This window comes from Copidosoma floridanum, unplaced genomic scaffold (assembly GCF_036245765.1).
Source record: "Copidosoma floridanum isolate Cflo_tuat_1 unplaced genomic scaffold, Cflo_Japanese_pri ptg000021l, whole genome shotgun sequence".
NCBI lineage: Eukaryota > Metazoa > Arthropoda > Insecta > Hymenoptera > Encyrtidae > Copidosoma > Copidosoma floridanum.
The window spans coordinates 23,605,412-23,628,091 of record NW_028321898.1 but is presented as its reverse complement, the minus strand read 5'-3'; the positions used below and the strand labels follow the sequence as shown (position 1 = coordinate 23,628,091).

General features: G+C 39.1%; 2 protein-coding genes across 10 annotated transcripts; one reads left to right on the top strand and one right to left on the bottom strand.

Annotated features, from left to right (window-relative positions):
- Positions 1–1,346: 1,346 nt before the first annotated feature.
- Positions 1,347–20,242, top strand: LOC106638911 (uncharacterized). 9 transcript variants are annotated; one of them, XM_089594949.1, is made up of 12 exons: positions 1,347–1,681; positions 4,672–4,994; positions 9,546–9,724; positions 10,263–10,676; positions 12,092–12,694; positions 12,783–12,872; positions 12,961–13,146; positions 13,220–13,451; positions 16,752–17,052; positions 17,167–17,412; positions 17,517–17,808; positions 18,898–20,242. In XM_089594949.1, exons 3-12 carry the CDS (start codon positions 9,689–9,691, stop codon positions 19,057–19,059), a joined length of 2,562 nt encoding a protein of 853 aa, XP_089451075.1. In that variant the 5' UTR covers positions 1,347–1,681; positions 4,672–4,994; positions 9,546–9,688; the 3' UTR covers positions 19,060–20,242. The 9 variants fall into 9 exon arrangements, with proteins under 9 accessions (XP_089451075.1, XP_089451072.1, XP_089451077.1 ...); XM_089594946.1 differs by having other exon boundaries at positions 9,546–9,739; XM_089594951.1 differs by having other exon boundaries at positions 9,546–9,739; positions 18,663–18,962.
- A 71-nt stretch (positions 20,243–20,313) lies between these two features.
- On the bottom strand, positions 20,314–21,900 carry Sec61beta (Sec61 translocon subunit beta). The gene is made up of 4 exons (XM_014352302.2): positions 21,810–21,900; positions 21,578–21,626; positions 20,874–21,070; positions 20,314–20,752 (listed from the first exon to the last, which is right to left on the bottom strand). The coding sequence occupies exons 2-4, from the start codon at positions 21,578–21,580 to the stop codon at positions 20,665–20,667; spliced, it is 288 nt and encodes a 95-aa protein (XP_014207788.1). The 5' UTR covers positions 21,581–21,626; positions 21,810–21,900; the 3' UTR covers positions 20,314–20,664.
- Between the last annotated feature and the right edge of the window lie 780 nt (positions 21,901–22,680).

The window sequence follows — 22,680 nt, the reverse complement described above, 5'->3', positions numbered from 1 at the left end:
TCAGTCTGGTGCTACAAAAGCAAACCAGAGAAGAAGACCCTGAGGAATCCAGGCAGTCACGTTTGCTGGAAACTTTAGTCAAGAAAAAGTTTAGCTCACCGGTCCTTTTTAGGGCGATCGGACGTCAAACTACTTTGCCAACAAATTACAACTTAACTAAGTTGACGAAAAATAGCCTTTTAAGCTTATAAAAATTTTAAACGTGCCTATACATTTAAATCTTTTAGATTTTTAAATAGGTAGAATAATGTATATTTGTATACATTGTGGCGGCAATAAAAACTGGAGAGATTTAAAGCTCTAAAAATTTGTTGCTTTGGTAACAAAGTTGTAAGATTAAAAAAAATAACTTTTCAATTATACATTTTTTGTCAGTTTTAAATATTTATAGTTTCAACAAATAGCCCTGTTTATTTATGATGAGAGAAAGTGCACATCAACAGTTCTGTAGGGCCAACGATTATTTTATGGCTTAAGGAACGCACGGTACGTCTCAGCATAATTAAATTTTTTTCACTTTTTACAGCTTATTATTTGACGAAATAAACTGCATGGATTCCGAATAACTATGTTTTTAATAAGAAAATTTCTGTTAGAAATGTCAGGAGTAAATGTAAAATTTTTAACTGAAGACGTTTTATATTACGTATCAACACACTCTAGTGTTCTATTCAGTGAATCTCGGACGAAGCCGAGACGGGAGGCCGCTAGTATACGTATATTTAAACATGCGTAAGAAATATTTGTCGATTACTTTATTTACTGTAACACACGTGCATTTTTTTGTATCACCGCACAAAAAACCCGCTATCAATACCCCCTCCACCTATGAAAAAAAGCCTTCGAGGAAACTCTCGTCAGACTCTTTATCACGAATAAAAAGCACGTGGTGACGAGAAAAAGGGGCTAGATCCAATCAAGAGTCCGGCTAGGCCCACAAGATTTTATAAACCAGTACGACGCGACGTAGCCGTCGTGGTCGTCATCGTTGCCTCCTGCAAACTATATTACGTACATGTGTAACGTGTACAAGTATGGCTTGGGGGATGGCCCTGGCCCCACATCGCACTACTAGCATGTATATATAGGTATATTCTAACACTGTTGCACGTATACGTGCACAACCAGAGCCAAGGGGGGCGGGAAGGAGGGCTGCTCGAACACACTATTATGTTTCATGTAACTCTCTCTCTTTCTCTCTCTCTCTCTCTCTCTCTCTTTCCGAGGAAAATCGGTAGGGGGACTGGCATAGCCAATAGAGCGTCGGAAAGGTGACGCCCGCCCCAGCTTATCTCCATCTCCCTTTCCTTCTCACCGTTACGGAAATATACACAGAAACGATTTCTTTTTCCTATGCATATATTTCTTTTGCGTACCTACCACCATGGCATAGCATGGTCCAAAGTATAGTTAAAGTTGAGGCGTCGAGTCACCTCCAACTAGTCTAGTCCCTATATTTTCGGAGTTAAATGAAGTGAGCGAGTGTACTGCATCATCAAAACGAGTACGAGTGTTAAGTATTATGCAGGTATAGGTAAAAAGACACAAACTGTGATCAGCTGGTTTTATTTTGTAACAACTGAGTGGTGTCTTCGTACAACTGCTAAGGTTCGGTATATGTGCGGGAGGAAAGTATGAAAGTGTAGTTCAAGGTTAGGAAGAATAAATGAGGAAGATTAAGGTGAGTTGATCTATTGATTAGTACACAACCTTTCCACTTTGTAAATTTTATTCTGTTTTACCATGCACAGTAACGGTTTTTTAGTATTTTTGCTACCAGCTTTGAAAATAATGTGACATTTAGTATTGGCTAGTAAATATATATGTACACATGTCGTATTATTTCCTATAATCTGATGTGGTAAAATTACAAAAAAATTTTGACTATATACATATATGGTTTCAAAAACCTCACGTGTTGATTTAGACGTGCATGTAAAGTGAGGTTATAAGTTTGGAAAGTCATCCTTAAGCATTCGAAAGTCTCGAGCGCGTGGTATATTTACGGAGAGCTCGAAAGTGATGTGTATGTAGATTAAAAATACCTACGTATACTTCCAGGCACGCACAGATGTACTCATTGCACTGTACTTGCGATGAGTAAGTTGCGCATGGTTGGCGTTGAACGTGTATATACATATGTATATACATGATACTGTGGCTACATCGGCTGAAAATTGCGAATTAGCAATATTCCGTAGTAAGCAGAGACTGGACGGATGCACGAATCGACGAACGATGGGCGTATCAGAGTGTGTGAGTGTGATGCGTACGCGGCTCGAAACGAAACGTGTTCTTACGTGCGTGTGTTATTCGTTAAGAATAAACGCACAGCAAGAAGAAGCGGTGCTGGATTACACGATTACACAGCCTATTATTGGCTGAAAACTTTGTTAATGGTTTTTTGTAGTATTAATGCATTTTTTATACTTTTGAGTATTGATAACCAGGGTCAACAATTTGTTTGAAAGAGATACCAGCTATTATATTTTATAGTTAAAAAAAATAATAAAAAAAACTTAATGAAACAAAAACTATTTTCTGTTTATAACAATAAATATGAATTTTTAACACTGAAAATCCATCCTACAAGTATCGAAAATTCATTAAAACTATACAAAATAATTAACAAAGCTAGCGTAATATAAGAGACTTTGTATTTATGTTATCCAGCATTGACTTTTCTTGCCGTTCAGGTGGCGCTGTTTTAGATTACTGCACACAGCGAGTATGAGGGTAGGGGTCACTTATAGTCGCGACTCACGATTCCCATGAAAGTCACGAGTCGAGGAGAGCTGCATCCTGCTATCTCCCTCTTTGTCTTTCTCGGAAGAGTGTATTGTATCATCATATAGATATAGTCCTCATTAACAATTTGGTTTGTGTGCATTGAGCGAAAGTGTAGGAACGCGCTACTCACATTTTTACGAGGAAAACGTATATTGCCGCACTGGCAGTTGATTTAGACGTATAGTTATCTGCGATTTAAACATACTTGAGTAAATATGATTACTGTGAGCTGTGAGCGAGTGTGTTGCTGCGTGTGAGGAGAGAAGATATAGAGGAGGGCGTTTAGTTCATCAGGGCGTGTAGGTAAGCTGAAAATAGGTGTGTGTATAAAACTGCGTGTCCCCGGAGAGAGAGAATTGTGCCAGCCTGCAACACATGCTGTCCAACTAACCGCACACTAAAGTCCGTACATGTTTTATCACGTTTTCTTTCTCGGGATAAAACTTGACGAGGGTTTTAGTATTTGTGAGTTAAGAAATTTAAAAGAGTTAACGGTAGAGGTTAAACCAATAAACACTTATATTGTACACATTGCGATATTTTTGCAAACAATTTCTATAACTTTCTGTACTCCCGCCTTTTTTTCTAAATAGTGCGTTTGGTGAATTTTTGCTCTTGCGTGAATAATTTTTTTTTCTTATTCTGTAGTGAGGTGTAGGACATGGGTATGCAGACATTAATCATACACCTATACTATATTATGTTCTGACGTATATCTACACTGCTTGTTAAACGTGCGCGTGTGTATGTGTTTGTGTGTGTGTGAAAGAGAGAGAGAGTGAGAGAGAACGAAAACTGAAGCCACAAGCGAATGGAATAGAAAGAGACAAGATGAAAAAAAAATTCTCGGGTACTCGGCCTTCGGTGTTGCGACTTTTGACGTTTTTTTGCTCATTTTATTATGCTCAAGAAAAGGAGAAAAGATGTCTGTCGCTGTATCATACACAAGTATACGTATTTTGTGGCCTTTGATTGCGAGGGAAAGGAAAGAGAAATCGCTGTGGTGGTGGAATCGGTGAAGAGATTTTTTTAACATTTGTCTTTTCGTAGCCATGAGGTGTATAATCTACGTGTGGTGTTTTTAAGGTTATGCCGCTCTTTGTTCACGTTATCGTTTGTCAGTGCAAGTTTTAGTGAGATTTGTTTTCTTTTCCTAATTAAGTGCAATCCTAATCGAACAGTCAAATGATGTTATAGTTATTTCTGGAAAATTGTTTGCTCGTGGAAAACACAGACTCTTGGCAAAAGCCACAAGCTACAAGCTAGACACATTATGCTACACTTGCGAAGTCGAACGAACTTGTATACACTAGGTGCGTTGCGTATCACGTGATAGTCACAAGTTGTGTATTTTTATAAAATCCCATTAGATTGTGTAACGTAAGTTTCTAAACAGTAATTTCTACTGTCAAGAAAATCATTACAAATCATTATACCATTGAAAACTGAATTATTTGCTCTGAAAAATATAAAAGATGTAAAGTGACGCGTCACAAACATGTCACCTCTACCACATTTATCGTGTGTATGGGTCTTAATGCGTTAGTGTGCATGTTTCGTAGCGCGGGGCTGAAAAGGCGTCACACCGTCAAGAGAAAAGGCGTCCCTCGCCTCGTAAACGACACACCTATTCTGTGCGTGTGGTCGCTCTCGCACGGTCTCTTTTCTTTCTCTTGCGTTTATTCTACTGGCTACTTCTCAAGTGTCAAATTTATCGGGACTTAATAGTCATTATCTCCCTCTGTTTTTGTTTGGTGAATGTGTGTTTATATATACATACACCGTTCTGATAATTATCGCTTTTTCTCTTGTTCATACCTGTATACGTGTTAAGAAAATACATTGCTGTACTACAGGCAATCATTTATTTTTGATTCACAGTTGTTACGTGGAGTAGTGCCCTAGGTGTGTCTTTTTGTTCAAACTGCAGTGTCAAGGACAAATTATTTGATTGAAAAGAGTCTGCCAAACCTTGTGTGGGGAAAAAAATTATGTGGGAGCAGAAGTCAAAGCTTAATGCAGTCAAGACGTGTACGTGTGGATGCAGGATACTGTTCTCATAACATACCTGTATTGGTAGAGCTGGAGTGTGGCTTCCAAAGTACTTTCTCAGGATTGCGTTTTGAAATAATTTTGGGCCAACTGCCGAGATTTAAGGACGATTAAATGAAATGGACCAAGTCCAAGCAAAAGTGACTGACAAGGTAAGGTTTCAATTGTTGTTCATCATTTTTTTATGCATAAGGACATATTGTAAGCGTAGCAGTTTACATGTGTTATGAAATACTATTTTCATCAGATATAATTAATGACATAGTTAAAAAGCTTAATATATCTATGATGGGGTTTTAGAAGCACATACCATAATTTTTAGTTGTATTAGTCATACAAAATTTCTGTTGTAGATGCTCATCACGTGTGATTTGTTTTAAAAATATATACAATTGATTAATTAAAGAAACAATTATAACAAAAATCGTGCAGTCTTGAGCAAAAATCTCTGAAATATTAAAAAAAAACTCAAGAGTAAAAGAAAAACAATCAATCTATAAATAAACCGCATTTCAAATCGACCAATACAAAGGGTTCTCTGGCCCCTGTCTCTCTTTGTTATTCCCTTGAACACAACTGCACCCACTACGTTTCCAATCAAAAATCAGGCACGCGATTTCCACATGAATAATCTGTTAATCCTGGCCAGGGATAAATCTCATTCTCTTGATTTTTATTTATTCTGATGCAAAAAAGCCGCATCATAGAACACGGCAAATCGACTAACATAAGAATAAGAAAAAGTAAGTGTCATTTATCATTACCACATAAAAAGTTGGAGCTCAATAAACCTGTTGTGTGCGCGTCTTACAAATACTTGGGTACTGTAGCGAATCTCGCATTTCACTTATTACAGCACACAAACGGATAACAGAAAGAGAAAGACACAGAGAGAGAAAAAGAGTCGATTCTTACACACGTGCATGTGAATGTGCTCTTGACCGATCCCATATTATGCATTGCAAGCTCAAATTGACTGGCTATACACACGACTCAAGCCCCAAGAGACAAAACTCACCACCGCGCATTTGTAAGCAGGAGAGCTGGGAGGGGAGTAGGGCTCTCCCACATAATACCATTATATAGATACATCTAGATATCTGATATGCTATTAACACACTGTATGTAATAGTCATATTACAGTATAAACGTATGTCACACATGATCGCGTGCTTATTGAACGTAGGTGGGCTTTTGAAGCCACGTGCAGAACATAACATTGGCAGCAAGACGTCATCTCTCTCTTCTGTTTGCATGTAATAATAGGTGGAGTCTCATCACCAAGGGTCTCCTGCCTACATACTCTTATCTCTTTCTCTCAAAACGAGTAGGTGGAGGCTAGAACCTCTCTGTATTTCGAGGACTACCGCTACACTCACCCGAGCTATAGAGTCCCGTTATCTCAAGCTCGAATATACACATGCAATTTACGTATATGTTATACTTGTGCTCCTCCCCTGCGAGCCTGCAAGCAAGAGAGAAAAGGGAGTTTTCGAGTGGGCGGGTTGCAGCGCGCCGGGCAGATCAGCAGTAGCGCGAAAGCGCGGCTTCATCCCCCTTTTTAGGAGAGCACGCGACGCGTAGGCCGTTCCTCTCGTGTGTGGTTACTGCTGCTGCTGCTGGGGGCTTCGTGAACTCTCGCGGGTACCTCCCTTTTTTGAGAGGTGGGTGCCGGCCGGCCTTACTGCTTTGGAAAACACGTGCTATTGCTGCTGCTGATAATGACTGCATCGTGCTTTTCTGTGAAGCTTTGGTTTCGTAGCACAGTGGTATTTTGTACCATGTTTGAATGAATTGAAATAAGGACATTATTCGGTTCGTAAAAGTAGTTCCAGCAATTCTGAGTACTTGTAACTTACTTTTTTTTGTTCTCATGGTGGGAAGTACAAAAAACTTCATCAATGTGTATATTGTACAAAGGCTAAGTGCTTACGTTCAGAGAAAAAAAAAAAAAGAAAAATCTGTTGGAACTAACAGCAACCGCGTTCGGATTATTTTTGGGAGGATGCTATGAAGGGGGAGGGGGCGAACAGTTGCAAAGAGGCAATACAAGCCAACCGAAGGGGGGTCCTACGCTCGTTATTGTTCCAAGTGGGCGGGTTGTCAGGATAGAGAAGGAGAATATGCACGCACATTGTGCCTATATCCATACAGAACGAAAGGACGAGTCTGCTTGGGTATAGGTACTGCAATACCTACAGAAGGTACCACATATAGTCACGGTCACCCATCTACGCATATGTGTTATAGTCGACCCCTTATTTTCGCCTTTGTTATATTTTATTTTCACTCGCTCGGATGTGGGTAGGCATATTCCTTTTCTCGCGTGCTGTAGGTATGCGGGCACATGGGATGTGGGGCTTAGCCCCATGCGGATGTTTGCAAGGGGACGAGAATAACTGGGGATCCACCCCTTGTGTGTTTTTTTTTTTTTTTTTTTTTTTTTTTTTACGTATCTGCAGCGCACACTTGAGCGGAAGATTAGAAATTGAAGTTACTGTGCAAATTTCTCGTACCCTTGATCTTTGATCTTTTTTATTTGACATGAAAAAAACATGAGTCGATGGGAAAAACTGATTATTTAAATGACATTATCCATGAAATTCCATTAACAATCGCTATTCTTGCAACTGGCTTACAACAAATCTTCGATGGTAATGATAGTCATGATAATACAGTAACCCCCCTCGCTAAACCTATACTTTAACACAAAGAACCTCACTTATGGGATCCCCCTATCATTGAGTCCGTAGTTCAACGACAGGAGCCAGTCGGCCAGCGTACCCTTATCTCGTCGTGGCACTCGAATCCTAATCAACCAATGACTTTGACCGTGGTCTGTAAAATAACCTACAATGTATCTTCAAAGAACAAAAAAATATCCATGATACGATGATCCAAACTCTATACTTACCCGTAAAATAAGACACTGCAGTGTGACAACGTGTACTTAAGTGAGATTTACACGGTGCTACACATGCGGATACACGGGGCGTCGAGAAAAAGAGAGAAGAGGCGGTGCTCGTATCACGGCGCGCGCACTTGCTACGTAGGACTCTCCCTCGGCCTCGGTGAGCTTTACCTACCAACCTATACGTACGCGTCAAAAGAGACGGAGGAGAGAGCGAGAAAGAGAAGTCCGGGTGAGTTAAAGCGCGCGAGTACGGCACATCGGCTTCGGAGCACGTGGACTTTTCCTTCGAGGCGGGATTTCGTGCGGCCAAAGTGGAGGTGCAGTGTGTTGTAGAGTGTGTTAATACACATAGAGTAAAAGGAAGAGGGAGGAGGAAGAGGAGATGTGGTGGGGCAGGAGGGGGCCACAGTAGACTGGGCGGGTATGTGTAACGTTCGGGGGAAGGTATCTCGTGTTTCTCTATGCTTCAAGATGATATTTGGGCCCTCCTCCCCCCATGAAGATGGGTGTTCGGTAACTTGAGTACCTGTACCTATTGGTACTTATACCTTTAAAAATTGATTCGCACTCTTTCGGAAATCGTTATTGGATGGGAAGATTTGTAGTGTTTGTCCTGTGTGTTCTTAAAAAGAAGGGCTTTGAGTCTTCGAGGCAGTGTGATAGATGCTCAGAATCAATTGTTTAATACAAAATCGATGTTTTTGGTGGATTAATCGTGCCTTTTTTTGAAAACAACGTCCATTGGTGGTACTTTCATATTTTATATTTATTTAAGAAAAAAACAACGTGTTGGCCGTTTAGACAACGTCCCAGCCCTCATCAGGCACAAAAATCTCTGACTAACGAAAGGGATGTAAAATTGTAATGTGCCTTTTTTTCTTGTTTTTTTTTTTTTGTTACTTTGATAAATAATAGTAGACAACACTTGAGTTTTTTAACAGTCTTTATGACTATTTAGCATCAATGCTGTTATCGGACATTTTATACGCAAAACTCTATAACTATAATCATTTAAATTTTGATTTTGATTTTTGCTGTATTAGAGCGTATTTCGAAAACGTACCAAGATCTGGACGTTGGTCATTGGTCACCATTAAAAAAGTAACCTTATCATTAAAACTTACATTATCCGGTTGCATGAAAATTTTCGAAATATATTATTACTTCACCTATCTACAGTCAACCACCAAATCTGCCAAAGATTAATGAAATACCGATTTCAAAAAAATTGTAACGCTAATTGATTGTTCCTCTTTTTAATGGTAGACACGGGTATATTGGAATGCTAAATTTTAAAAAGTTTTAAATAAAATGCATGAATCGTTTCGAAATCAGCATCAAATGAGAGCAGGTATATGGCCAAACGATTTATAGGGGCGTTGTAAAAGCATCTCCTTGTCCGGACATCGGCCAAACGTTTTAAGAGGATCTCGTGTGGCTGATTCGTAACATGCTTTTACGATGCCGTTTCTCTAATGATGCGAAGCCGGATCGTGTAGGTGTATACATGTATACATGTATAGCTCTGCGTGAAATGTGATCGGTCCCCTATACTTTATTTTTCAAGAAATGAAACGAGATACTGGATAATGTGCTACAATTCAAAAGTTGTTTCTCCTCTGTAATGAGCTGTTGTTTTCGTTTTGAAGCTTGATATCCTTGATGAAGCTTTTGCTTGGTTTTTTTTGAGATAAAAATATATAGATATTTTTTTTTTTTTTTTTTTTCCAGTAATTACATTGATTTTTTTTCAATGAATCTTAATGAAACAGTAAAATTTTATTCACAGGATAGTGCCCCCTTCCAAATATTTACTCTGTAAGGACTCATAAGAGATTCTACTTTGAAGTGAAAGAAAGAGAGAGAGAGAAAGATAGCTAATAAAAAATTTCCGTATAGAGAATATCGTGTATTTTGAGCAAACACATCAAAATGAAGCGAAACCTTGACGGCCGAACTCTTACGCAGGTCAATATGATAAAAGTTACGAGAACTTTTAATAGCTTGGGAAAACTTTCGTGTACGCTTTTGGGTGTTTGGTCGCTTTAAAACTACTATCATGCTCTAATCTTCTCATTTCATACTAAACATAGATATCTAGTAAATGCGATTGTAAATAAACGGAACATACTATCACTTAGTTCACTAAAAAAAGTACTGGCTTTCTTCCGTACTTTACTCATTTTGTAAATTTCTCTACTGCAATTTTCATTTCTATTATGCACAAAAACAATTAATAACAAACATGTTTCGAAATCATTGCTTTTGAAATAATATTGACATTTTTTTTCACCACTATCAACATGGTACAGGGATTTTCATTACTTCAATCACGTTACACACGGCTACCAATTCTTTACAATAAAGCAAATAAGTTTTTTCACAATCCCACTTTATTCTGGTCACAAAGGATTTTAATCACACTCGCACAAACTAGTTTTTACTCTGATGTCTTTCTGATGTTAGTCATCGTTAACGATACCTTGATGTTGACTTGATTTCGCAGGAGGAGATAGATGAGAACGAGCAAGCCCAAGCACAAGCTCAAGCGCAAGCTCAACAGCAACAACAACAACAACAACAACAGCAGCAGCAGCAGCAGCAGCAGCAGCAACAACAACAACAACAACAGCAAGAAATTGTTGAACAGCAGCAGCAGCAACAACAGCAACACATTGAGCTCCAGCAGGGAATTCCCACGCAAATACGCTTTCTGAACGCCAATGTACTCCAACAGCTTCAACAGCAGCAACAGCAGCAGCAGCAAGATGCTCAACAACAACAGCAGCCTACTGTTCTTACGTTGCAACAGCTACAGAATTTCATGCCAATCCAGCAGCAACAGCAACAACAGCAACAACAGGATGTTCAAAGGGCACAGACGATATCTATGCAGGGAATACCGCAGCAGTTTCTTCAGGTGAGCTTAATTATTTGGTTGGTATTGCAAATTTAATAAAACGGAAGCCCTGTCTTGAACCCAAGGGCTATAAAAGATAATAAATGTGGGTTGAAAATTTCAGTCGCTCGCCCAGAGGGTTTTTAAGGAGCTAAAATAACAAATATAACGACTACAATGACATTTGTCTAGTCTTTCCAGTCTAAAAGTAAAAGAATAATTTTTTCAATGATGTTTTCACGTTTGTTAGTTCTTTTGCAATTATTTCAATGGTATCATAGAAGTTTTTAGTCCTTAAATGCTCTGGGTAAGTGCTCGAAACTTCAGACTCGATAAATTTACCTTTGATATCAGACCCGGACGGTCGATAAAAAAATTTTGTGGAGTTAAAACTTCACCCCGACCAGTTTCGAAACCTCAGGAGGGGGAAAATATGAAAATTGCTGTGCTAGTGGCACTGTAAACTGGTAGCGTATTGATATCTAAATACTAGTTGAAACTTAATCAAACTGTGTTAGTCATTTTATTGGTGCAGTAATTCTTAGAATATTGCACAGCGACGTATAGTCGTCATAAGCAACAGTGTTTAACTTGTTTTACGTGACTAAGTTGCGCCTATAGCCAACAATGCTCTAGCTGTTCCGAATTCGTTAGTATATTATTATTAGTCAATGATGCGTAAGCGTTATTTATTACCGAAGATTCATTAACATGAAAAAACCATCTACAAACTTCATAGCAATAGTTTTTGATAATTGGTAATAAAAATTTAGCATGTTTTTCAACTATTTCGTTGTCTATTCACTTTTTCATAACAATTACGTTTAGAACAATATAAAATACATCATTTATTAGTGAGTCAAAATATTTACAATATACATTTTTCTAGCAATTACTTGATTATTTGTTAGAATAACGACTGAAAGAGGTGAAAGTTGAAAAGGTCCAATGATAAACTTTGATTTTCATCTGCTTAAGATAACAAGGTCGCTGACTTACTAGTATATTAATCTTTAAAGGTTCTTATAGTTGCGTTTGAATTACGTTTCAGAGAATACACGTACGTTTAGTTATTGGAATGTTATTTTCGATTTTAATCAAGTAAAACAATTACACGTGAAAATGTGTGTTTATCAATAAATCGAAACTGAGAAAAAATTTTTTTACTTACAAGTAAATATGATTTTCAAAACGAGCAAGAAACGGTATTTTAAAAAGTTTGTTTATTCAAATGTGACCAAAATCGTTTATGAACGTAAAGTGTGGTATAAGTCGGAAGTGCTATACAAAGAATTTATAGAAAATGATACAAAGGTATTGGTTGCGACAAAATGCATCTAATCTTCTTTCGTACAACGGATTCTAGTTAATTCATAAATAACAGAGTGGAAAATAATCATAATTTGTGACCCCATTTTTTTGACCTGTTAATACAGGGTGCTCAGATAGTTAGCAGTCAAGCTCAAGCTGCAGCCTTGCAACAGCAAACCCAGCAGCAAGTGCAGGCGCAGCAAGCGCAAGTACAGCAGCAAGGCCAGAATCAGCAGGTCCAGCAAGCCCAACAGGCTCAACTGAGCTATAGCGTCATACCGCAGATGCAGACCGTCAACATAGACGGCCAGGAGGCTCTCTTTATACCATCAGCCTCGGCTGCGCATCAGCAAGCCCAGCCAACCATGCAATTCGCCACTGCCAATGGCCAACAATTACAGTTGGCTGCAGGGCAGCAAATACAGTTGGCCAACGGCCAGACCCTCATCAATCCGCATCCTGTTAGTCTGATAAGGTCGCCCAATGTGTTTCCAACGTCAATTATACAGAATATCGGTGGACAAACGGTACAGTTACCTACGGGACAAAGTGTACAAGTGCGTCCTATGCAGTTTCCCATGCAACAGTTGCAGCAAACTGTGCCTGTGCAGATTCCAGTTACGGCTAGTAATGGGCAGACAGTTTACCAGACGGTTCACTTTCCCGTGCAGTCGTTGTCTAATGTTATTAACATGCCTACCGCTCAGATGATACCACAGATAACACAGGTACATTGAACATTTTTTGATTATACTTTCGTGTATCTACTTTTGCGTAAAATACTTGACGAGTTATTATTTTTATTTTTTTTTCCAGCAAATTCCACAAGTTGCCCAGATAATAACACCGAATGGTCAAATACAACAAGTTCAAATAGCAAATTTGTCACAGTTGCAAAGCCTTCAGGTATAAAATCTCAGCGATACTCGTGTCACTCGTTTTTTTTTTTTTTTCTCATAAAAAATGTATAAAATTATAATTTGTTTCTTTTCAGTCGTTACAAGGCCAACAAGTAGCTCAGCATGTCGCTCAGCAAGTGGCTGCTCAACAACAAGCTGCCCAACAACAAGTAGCTCAACAAGTTGCTGCCCAGCAGCAAGCGCAGCAAGCGTCGGCATCTACGTCCACGCCAACGGTGTCGACGTGGAGTACCAGTGGCGGTACTCCAAATAACGTCCAGGTGACGATGTTGCATCCTTTTTTATCGAATAATCCTATATACGATTTTTTTTTAACGGGAAAAAATTTATTAGGTTGTAGGAATTAGTGCCCTTGGTAGAACTGGCAATGCAAATGTGTTGACGACGAAGGATGGTCAGAAAGTTGATATACAAACAATTACTACTTTGAGGCCGCAGCAAGAAGTGCAAGACGGTGACATCAAAGTGACAAACTTAGAAGCTGCACAACTTCCAAATGGCCAGGTCATACACATACCAACGGGACAAGCTATGCAGCAAGCTGGTCAACCAATCAGCATAACAAGTAATCATTCGATGAGTTTTGAATAATGCATGAAGTAAAAAAGACTCCTCGCATGAATTCTTGTTTAAAAGCGGTCACAATTCTTAATCGGATGTCATCAAGTACACTTAAGGGTATTTAGTATATCATTGGGAGTTTCCATCTTACCGATTACCATACTTTGATCAATTTATATTAATCATTAACTCTATTCTCATTTAAACAACGAGAAGACGCATAAAGCTAATGCTTTCAGGAATAAATCAAGCTCAAACTTGTTGTATACGTAGTTCACTTTACATTGAAGAAAGGTTTCAAAAAAATGGTAGTTTTTCTCAGAAAAATATCGTCACCTTCGGGGCTATTTTACGTTCCGAGGGTTCTGCGAAGCAAGCCCGGGTACCGTTTGGTAGCCCTAGATGGATGGTACTTGAGTGCTGAACACTGTTTTTCCTACCGAGGGAACGCCCATACCATGGGCACAAAATATAACTGCCACACTGTGCCCTCGGGCCACACTTTGCGCTCTTGTAATCACTTTGGGCCCACGAGCAGCAAAGTTTTTGCATCCTCCGGGCTCAAATTACTTTTCTGCCCTAGGGTCAAATGTGATTTACTGGGCGCAAATGGTAGATAACGTTACTAGGGCACAAAGTATAAATATGAGCGCCCGAAAGGCGGGCTTGTTGGAGGTTGGTGCTTGATTCGCGTATAAAGTTTTTCTTACCGAGGGCGTAAAGTGTAATTTTGCGCCCGTGGGCACACTTTGCGCCCAATAAATCACTTTGTGCCTTAGGGCAGTAAAGTATTTTGGGTCCGGAGGGCACAAAAAACTTTTCTGCCCGTGGGCCCAAAGTGATTACAAGGGCGCAAAGTGTGACCCGAGGGCGCAAAGCTACAGTTGCACTTTGGGCCCTAGGGCAGAAAAGTACTTTGGGCCTGGAGGGTGCCAAAAACTTTTCTGCCTTAGGGCCCAAAGTGATTACCAAGGTGTAAAATATGGCCCAACGGCGGAAAGTAGCAATTTCACTTTGTGCCCATGGTAAGAAATGGTAGTTTTCGTCGGATAAGTGCCATCGTCTTCGGGGCTATTTTGCGGCCCAAGGGACGTCGTGTAGCCACGGAGCGATGGCGCTTGTGTGGCGAATCCTACTTTTCCTACCGAGGGCACACCAGCCTCTCAAAAACGTCCGAGGTAGAAAATGGTACATTACGTCATTAGGTCACAAAGTACAAATATGAGCACCTAAAGGGCACGATTGTTGTATGTTGGTGTCTGAGTTGCGTGTGATGTTTTTCTTACCGAGGGCGCATAGTGCAATTTTTTGCCCGTGGGCACACTTTGCGCCCAGTCAATCACTTTGGGCCCTAGGGCAGAAAAATACTTTGTGCCCGTAGGCAGAAAAGTTTTTGGCACCCACCAGGCCCAAATTACTTTTCTGCTCTAGGGCCCAAAGTGATTTACCATGCGTAAAGTGTGCCCACGGGCGCAAAGCAGCAATTGCGCTTTGAGCCCATTGTAAGAAAATTACACTTTGCGTCATCGATAAGAAAAACATATGCAACTCGGGCACCAACATACAACAACCGCACGGCTACCTTACGTCCCTTGGGCCGCAAAATAGCCCTGGAGACGATGACCCTCATCCTACGAAATGGAAGTTTTCTTACCTGGTGGTGCATATCGCCAGGGCAAGCACCAGGCCCAAGGGACACCTTGTGATTGCCCTAATTAGATGCTCACCAGGTGCAAACTCTATTTGTCTTACTAAGGGCGCACTAAACGTCCAATAAATGTTTTAAAAAATGCTTAAAGTAGGAAAACTGCTATTTCCTACCTTGGGCTACTTTCAGGGTTAGGTGTGTCCTCGGTAGGAAAAATGAAAGGAGTTCGCACCTGGTGCACAACCAACCAGGGCAAGCACCGGAATTCTTTGTGCTTGCCCTGGGGACATGTGCCACCAGGTACAAAAACTACTATTTCCTACCTCGGGCGTTTTTGAGAGGTTTGTATGCTCTTGGTAGAAAAAATAGGATCCGCCATATAAGCGCCTTTGCATCGCGGCTACTTTACGCCTTTCGGGCTGCAAAACCCTTCTGAGCAGTTTTTTGTAACTATACATTTGTAACTCTATCTGTACACTCACTTGTTAATACATTTGCAATTCCACTTAGATTTACTCACGGGGTTTTGGTTTGGAGAAGCCATCACTAATTCCAAGTAGTATTACAAGTAATAATCAAGTTTGATTTTTTTGCCGCTCAAATAAATGAAATTTAATTGTTACTTGTAATACCACATGGAATTCTATTTGTAATTACTGATGGCTTCTCCAAACCAAAACCCCATAAGTAATTCCAGGTGGAATTCTAAATGTATTTACAAGTGTGTGTACAGGTAGAGTTACAAATGTAATTACAAAAACTCGCTCAGAAAAGAATAGCTCTGGAAACGATGGCACTTATCCGACGAAAACTACTGTTAAATACTTAATTGATATACAAGCTAAAGTTAAACATAATCGCGTTTATAGTTTTCGAGAAAAAAAAATTCACGTTGTTTACCCTTTGATGTCATTTTTAACATGGGCTTAAAATGGGAAACGTACGAAACAGTTTTATTGAAATACTCACTAATCTTGATGTTGCGAAAATAATGTTTTTAAAAATTAAACTGCGTTAGACATAATCTACGTCTTTTGTCTAGGTATTAAAGCCCTGATAGCTAAAAGTTTCACCATCTATAGCTACCCTAACTATTTTACACCCATTTTCAGTGTAAGACGTAATCGAGGGTATAATTTTACGATGGACCTCATAATCATATAGGGTTCTAACTCAATGGGCCATTATACAAGTAGTTCGAATCAAACACCTTGGGGGAATTCCGGATATTCTACATTATATCAGCTTGTAAATCTTTTCTAAAATCTTTTCTAAGATTGTTCCGAATACGTTTTTTTTGGTATGATAGCGGTATCGATTAGCTGACAACGTATTAAGTAGCAACCATTACAAAATTAGTTTTCACCAATCCCATGTTAAATTTAAGTATGAACCTTTTACCAAATCACATGTATGTAATTGCCATGGCAAGTAGTTATACATCATTCGAACTTGAGATAACAGACCGCTGTTTTTGTGTCTCAAGTTCCATAACAGCCGCTAGAGGCTCTGAAACCCCTTAGGGTAGGGCTGTTCTACCGAGCGTACTTTGGCGGTATATCTGAAAATTTCCGTAGAAAAATGTCGATCACAGTGTACCTGTTATTTGATGAGCCCATGACACGTAACTTGCACAAACTGTTTTGGTTTCTACAGATGCCCAAGGTCAACAGATAACGTTGATACCAGCCTCGGCGCTGACGAACTTGTCGGCCCAGCAGGCCGTTGCGGGAGGCATGGTACGGGGAGTAAATGTGGGCGGAGTGATGCAACTTCAGCCGGCGACTGGTATCAATACCACAAACGGCTTCCTTCAGTCCATACCAGTGCAAAATATTCCCGGCCTCGGCAACGTTCAAGTTATCTCGGCCATGCAGGGGGCGACGGTCCAGGCCCTGCAACCCGGAGGAACTGCGTCGACCGTGCACATCGAAAACGCTGCCGACCCAAATTTCGGGTGAGTCGAGGGTTCCGTCCCGCGTGGCGTGTTACGATTGCTGGGCGTTGTCCCACGCCTCGTTTGCAAGAACATTATCGGGCACGATTCCAGGACTCGGCGGCGGCAATGAAGGATGCGATGTGTCGAGGTCGCCCAGACGGTCGTTAGGCCGTGGATCCAGGCGAACGGAGCTACGGCCACCATCGCTGCTCAGCAGGGCCAGGTCCAGCAGGGTCAGGTCCAACAGTCGCAGCAACAGTCGCAACAGCAGACGCAACACGTGACTGTGACTGGCGGCGGTGGTGCCGGCGACGAAACGGGCAAGCAGAACAGGCGTAGGGTTGCTTGTACGTGTCCTAATTGCGCCGACGGCGACAGGTAATTGTCCGGCTTGAAGAATTTTTCTTACCGTTAAAACGTAAGATGATTGTTCGGCAAAGTTTTAACCCTTTCCAACGCCTCCTCTGTACGGTGTTTTTCAGGAGAGACATGTCTCGTAAGAGGCAGCACGTTTGCCACATACCGGGATGTAGCAAAGTTTACGGGAAAACGTCCCACCTGCGTGCCCATCTTAGGTGGCACACGGGGGAACGGCCGTTCGCCTGCAGTTGGGTGCTCTGTGGCAAAAAATTCACCCGATCGGATGAATTGCACCGACACAGGCGCACCCACACCGGTGAGAAGCGCTTCCAGTGCCCGGAGTGCACGAAGAAGTTCATGCGCTCGGATCACCTCACCAAGCACATCAAAACACACACGAAAGTGCGCAGCACGGTTAGTGCCGATCATGCCTCTACATGTGGTTGAATCATGTGATTTTCGATGTTTTTTTTTTTTTTTTTTTTTTTTTTGTTGGCAATACTAGTTTTTTCTTTTTGATGGAACACGTTTCAATTCAATGGATGTTGCGCGCACTTGGCTGTTTTCTGCTCATTACGGATTTGATTTTTTTTTTTTTTTTTTTTTTTTTTTTTTTATTACGTCATTCCATGATATCCGAAAAAAAGAAGAAACAAGCTGTTGCATTGAAAATGTGTATCGTTTTTCTTTGTATTGCTTTTTTAGCCGATCGATCGTCCGATTTTTGTAAGATATTTGATTTTTCAAACTAACATGTTGTACAACGCATGTTTATGATTATGAAGAAGTAGTACCACAATAATGAAGGATTTACCCAGTTAATGATTGAATTACAGAAGTTATTTTTGGGTATAACCATTGGGATTTTTAAGATTACGATAAGTTTTGACACTTTTATGTTTTATGCTTTGCAGACTACCAAAAAAGTATATGTATACTTTTACGACGTATTAAAACAATATGTTTTAAATGTATTGAGCAATCATGAAAAACATTCATATTTTCATTGATTTATCAAAGTCGTTAGTACAGTTTTTTTTCTTTTTTTTTTCAATTTAACATTATCGTAATTTTGGTGTCCTGTTACATTCACGTCCAGTTAACGATTCATACTCATAAAACAACATTCAATTGTTATAGTAAACGCATCTGTTAAATATTAATTAAAAATAGTGTGAAATCTTAGTTTACCTTTTGATTATTTGTATAATATAGAAAAAATAGTAGTCCATTCATTAACCAAACGAAATTTTTATTTTCCAATATAGACAATACAGTTAGTTCAATCACTGGGTACCCTTCCACTGGTCACAATTGTATAGTACATAAAAACTAAAACGAACAAAAAAATCAAATAACAAAAAGAGGAAAGACGAAAACTAAAAAAAAACTGCTCTCTCTCTCTCTTCCTCTTCTCTTCTGCTACTTCAGCGTATAGAGGAGTAACTGCTCTATCAATTGAAAAAGAAAAAAAACGTGAGTTGTTTGTCTTCATTGCTCCAGGAGGCAGCCACGTCGACGCAGGAAGGCTCGTCGGACAGCGAGCAGTCATCGAACGACGAGAAAATCATCATCTCCTTCCATAAATCCGAGAACGAGCAAACCGATCTCGTGCTCTCGGATCCGCTGGAGGTCATCGACACCCAAGCCATTACGAACGAATAGATATTTGCTCCTGGCGAATTAATTTCTTTCGTAGTTTATTAAAATGCCTCGCGATAAAAAATTTTTTACGATTTTCCATGATCGTTACACTATTTTGGATTCGTTTGTAATTCATTATCATGGTATTTCATGCCGTTGCCGGGAATGAAGTGCAGAATCGATGTCAACAATTCAGTAAATACTTTATAAACTGAATTTGTATAAAATACACTGTTTTTAGTTCAATTGTACGTTTAACTGGGTTGTAGTTTCGTTTTTCGACACAAAGTTACTTTACAGAAAAAAAAGGAAAATTTTTTCACCAGGAAGAACTTCAAAAGTTTAGAAACGCAAAGCTAAACTAGTCTTCTATGCTCAAGTTTTTGAAAACTACTCCTAAACGTGTGAATTTTTTTCAAACGTTACATCTTCTGATAACGTTAAAACGATGTACTTTTTAAGCATTTTGTAGATATTTCGATCTGTATTTATAACAACTTGTACAATTTTGTATGATTGCGTATGTAAAGAAAACTTCGTTTGAATATAAATGCCTTACTATGATAAGTCTGTCGTAAATAATAATTTCGTAAGACATATATCTGGTTAACATCATTGATAACTTTGTACAAACTAAAATTATGTACATCGCGAAAAATGCAGATAATCAGTGTCAGCAATTGTCCTCGATATAGTTAATTCTTATATTTTTATATCAAACAACTTTGTAAAAAATGTATATAAATTACAAATAATGTATAGATGCGGGAATGCACAAATATTTCCATTTTTCGACATTTTTCAATAACCCTGTACTCTGCGACCGTTTTCTGTATGAACAAGCGCTACACTTATGCAAAAAGGCATAAGTTTGAGCATGTAATACACAAGTGCTACGTTTATATTCATTACCAGAGCAAAAAGTAAAATAATTAAAACATAAAACTGTTAATTATGGTAAACTTAATTTTCATCCTTCAATTTGATATTATGTTTTTATAGTTATTCACAATTTTTCTTACTTTTATTTAAAATATTTTGAAACTCAATAAAAAAAGATTTTCTTAGCTTATGAATTGCCATTGACTTTGATCGTTTAGTGTGTCCTTGTGTGGATATTATCATCGAAAAGAAAAACCTATCATTTAAATATGTTCCTTGGAGATGGTGGAAAAACTTTTGAGTATTAAAATTTTTTTCTATATTTATTTGTTGTTACTTTTTTGTCATACCTAGTATTTTCCTTTGGTAAATAAAAACAAAACAAAATTAATTTTTATTTGCATATATATATTTTCAGTATTCTTAATCAACATATTGCAGAAGTGCCCTTGATGCACTGTAATTGGAAGGTAAACAAATGCATATCACACAGAATGCCATCAAAGGCTGGGCCATTCAAATAAACGACAAAACATTCTTAAAATCTGTAGAATGGCTAAATAAAAATTTATTAAAAAGAAAACATTTTTCATTTCAATCAACAATCTCACTTTTATAAAGTTAGTCAAGTAAAAATCTTACAAGATGGACATTTTGATGTGTGCATTAATGATACTTTTGTCCAGTGGACATATTGAAAGTCTTTTGATCTTAAACTTAAACACCCAATTCCACAGGTATGGCTTAAGATCTAGTGTATTTTCCCCAGATGTGCAACATGAATACAGATGCTATGAACAGCAGTGACATCACCAAAACTGGTACTGGTCCACTGAAAAAAAGCAGACCAAATTCTTACATGGCATTTTTACCAGTACCTACGTTACATGAGACAACACCTGAATGGTAATTGTCTAATTTCAAAGTATTTGGTTCATTATCAAAATACTGACACTTTGATTCCTGGGGAGTCATCAGTGTAGAATCTCCACATACCACTGGAGTTGGTTCCAGTGTTACGATTCCTGGCTGCGGTGGCAGTGACAGTTTTTCGCTGTCTGACAGTGCCTCCGAGACCAGCACGGGGTGCTACAGCTTTGCTGGGTGAGCGACCAGCAGCCCCGACTGAAGTAGAACTTGGTGCAGCAGGCTGGAAATTAAAACAAAGTGCAACAAAAGCTCGTTCAAGTAGAATAACTCTTCCCAGTCTCTTGGAATACTGTTTCCAGCCTGAAAGGTTAAATTCAATGCAAGTATCCTATGACAAAGACCTAAATTACTTATTCAAGTCAAATACAACCTAGAGCAAGTATTTTCGATAACCTAATAAACGTTGCCTTGCAGTGAGACAATTCCAGTTGCTCTTAGTTCATTGCTAAAATTTCAAGTACACACGTTGAAACATATTGAACGAATGTCTGCAATAAAGTCAGGCTACAATGCCAGGTCCAAAGAAATCATTCAGTGATGACACGGTCACGATTCATTGAATAAAATTATCACAAAAGGAAAAAAAAAAAAAAGCTCTGGTGGTAGGCAAAGAGCTGATCGATCATGGAGAGCTAACGAAAAGCAAATTGCTCCAATAAAACCTGTAAGCCTGAGCCAATAAATTTTTGCACAACCGATGCTCGAGTGATGATTGAAAAAAACTTACCATTATTTTGTGGAAAAGTTTATTCCTTCAGTGACAGAAGTATTGCAATCTGGTTCGCCGAGCAGCATACGTTTTTGGACGATCGGCAGCAGCAGGAGCGCGTCAGCGAGTCCAAAACAAATTTGGTAGTCGATTAGATCACTCAGTTTTTTTCTTATAAACGTAATTAGAAAAAAATCACGCAAGATTTGTAGCTCGCGGTCGCTTGTATTTTATACCTTACGTTACCCACCTGTTATTAATGATACAGTTGACTATGACGCGATGGACGCACACGTTAACGTTATCTGGCAGTGTGACGAGGGGGCGGGCGGAATATTGCGAGAGCACATCGATCGGAGACACGTCAGCTGTGAACCGGGTGGTAAGTGTGGTCGAACAGAAACCTGATTTCCCTTTTACCGCTTGTCGGTGCATGATCAGGGTTTTTCTACAAGGCCCATGTAAGGCTGCCTGATTGCCTTCTGGGTACCACCTAAATTATATGATGGTCACTAAAAACATTGGTGAGATTGCGCTATTGGACAAGGTATACCTATAAGGCCCTCGTAAAGACAACCGTGGCAATCAAAATCTAAAACTAATGTGGGCCATTTCACAAAAACTGCGTATTTTATGAATCCTGTACGTGGAAAACCGGTGGATTAAATTATTCTGAGTAAAAATTATTTCGTATTGTGTACTTGAACCAAATTTCTTTGAATACGTTTTTGAAATCATATCGAAATAATTTTTGTGTTTCCATAAGATGAAAGAAAAGGCCCAAAAACGTCTTACCGCAACCCGGAACATTATCAATTTCATTTTTGACAGCCTATGGCATCTAATATGCATTGATTTATGAACTATTATATATAATTATGTGTATTATTATCTGAATATCTGAGGTGTCAAGCATCTTACGCTTCAGTTTAGAACAATAAAAACTTTTTTTTGAAAAAGTTAATGTTTTCCAGCTTCACATCTAAATGTGATTAGTCGCAGTGCCGTTGTGAATATAAAATATTTGACTCGGAAAAAAGTTCATTGATAATAATAAATGTACTTAATCTGCAATTGTTTTAAAATTCTGGACTAGGTGACCATAGTGTACGATAGCTTCT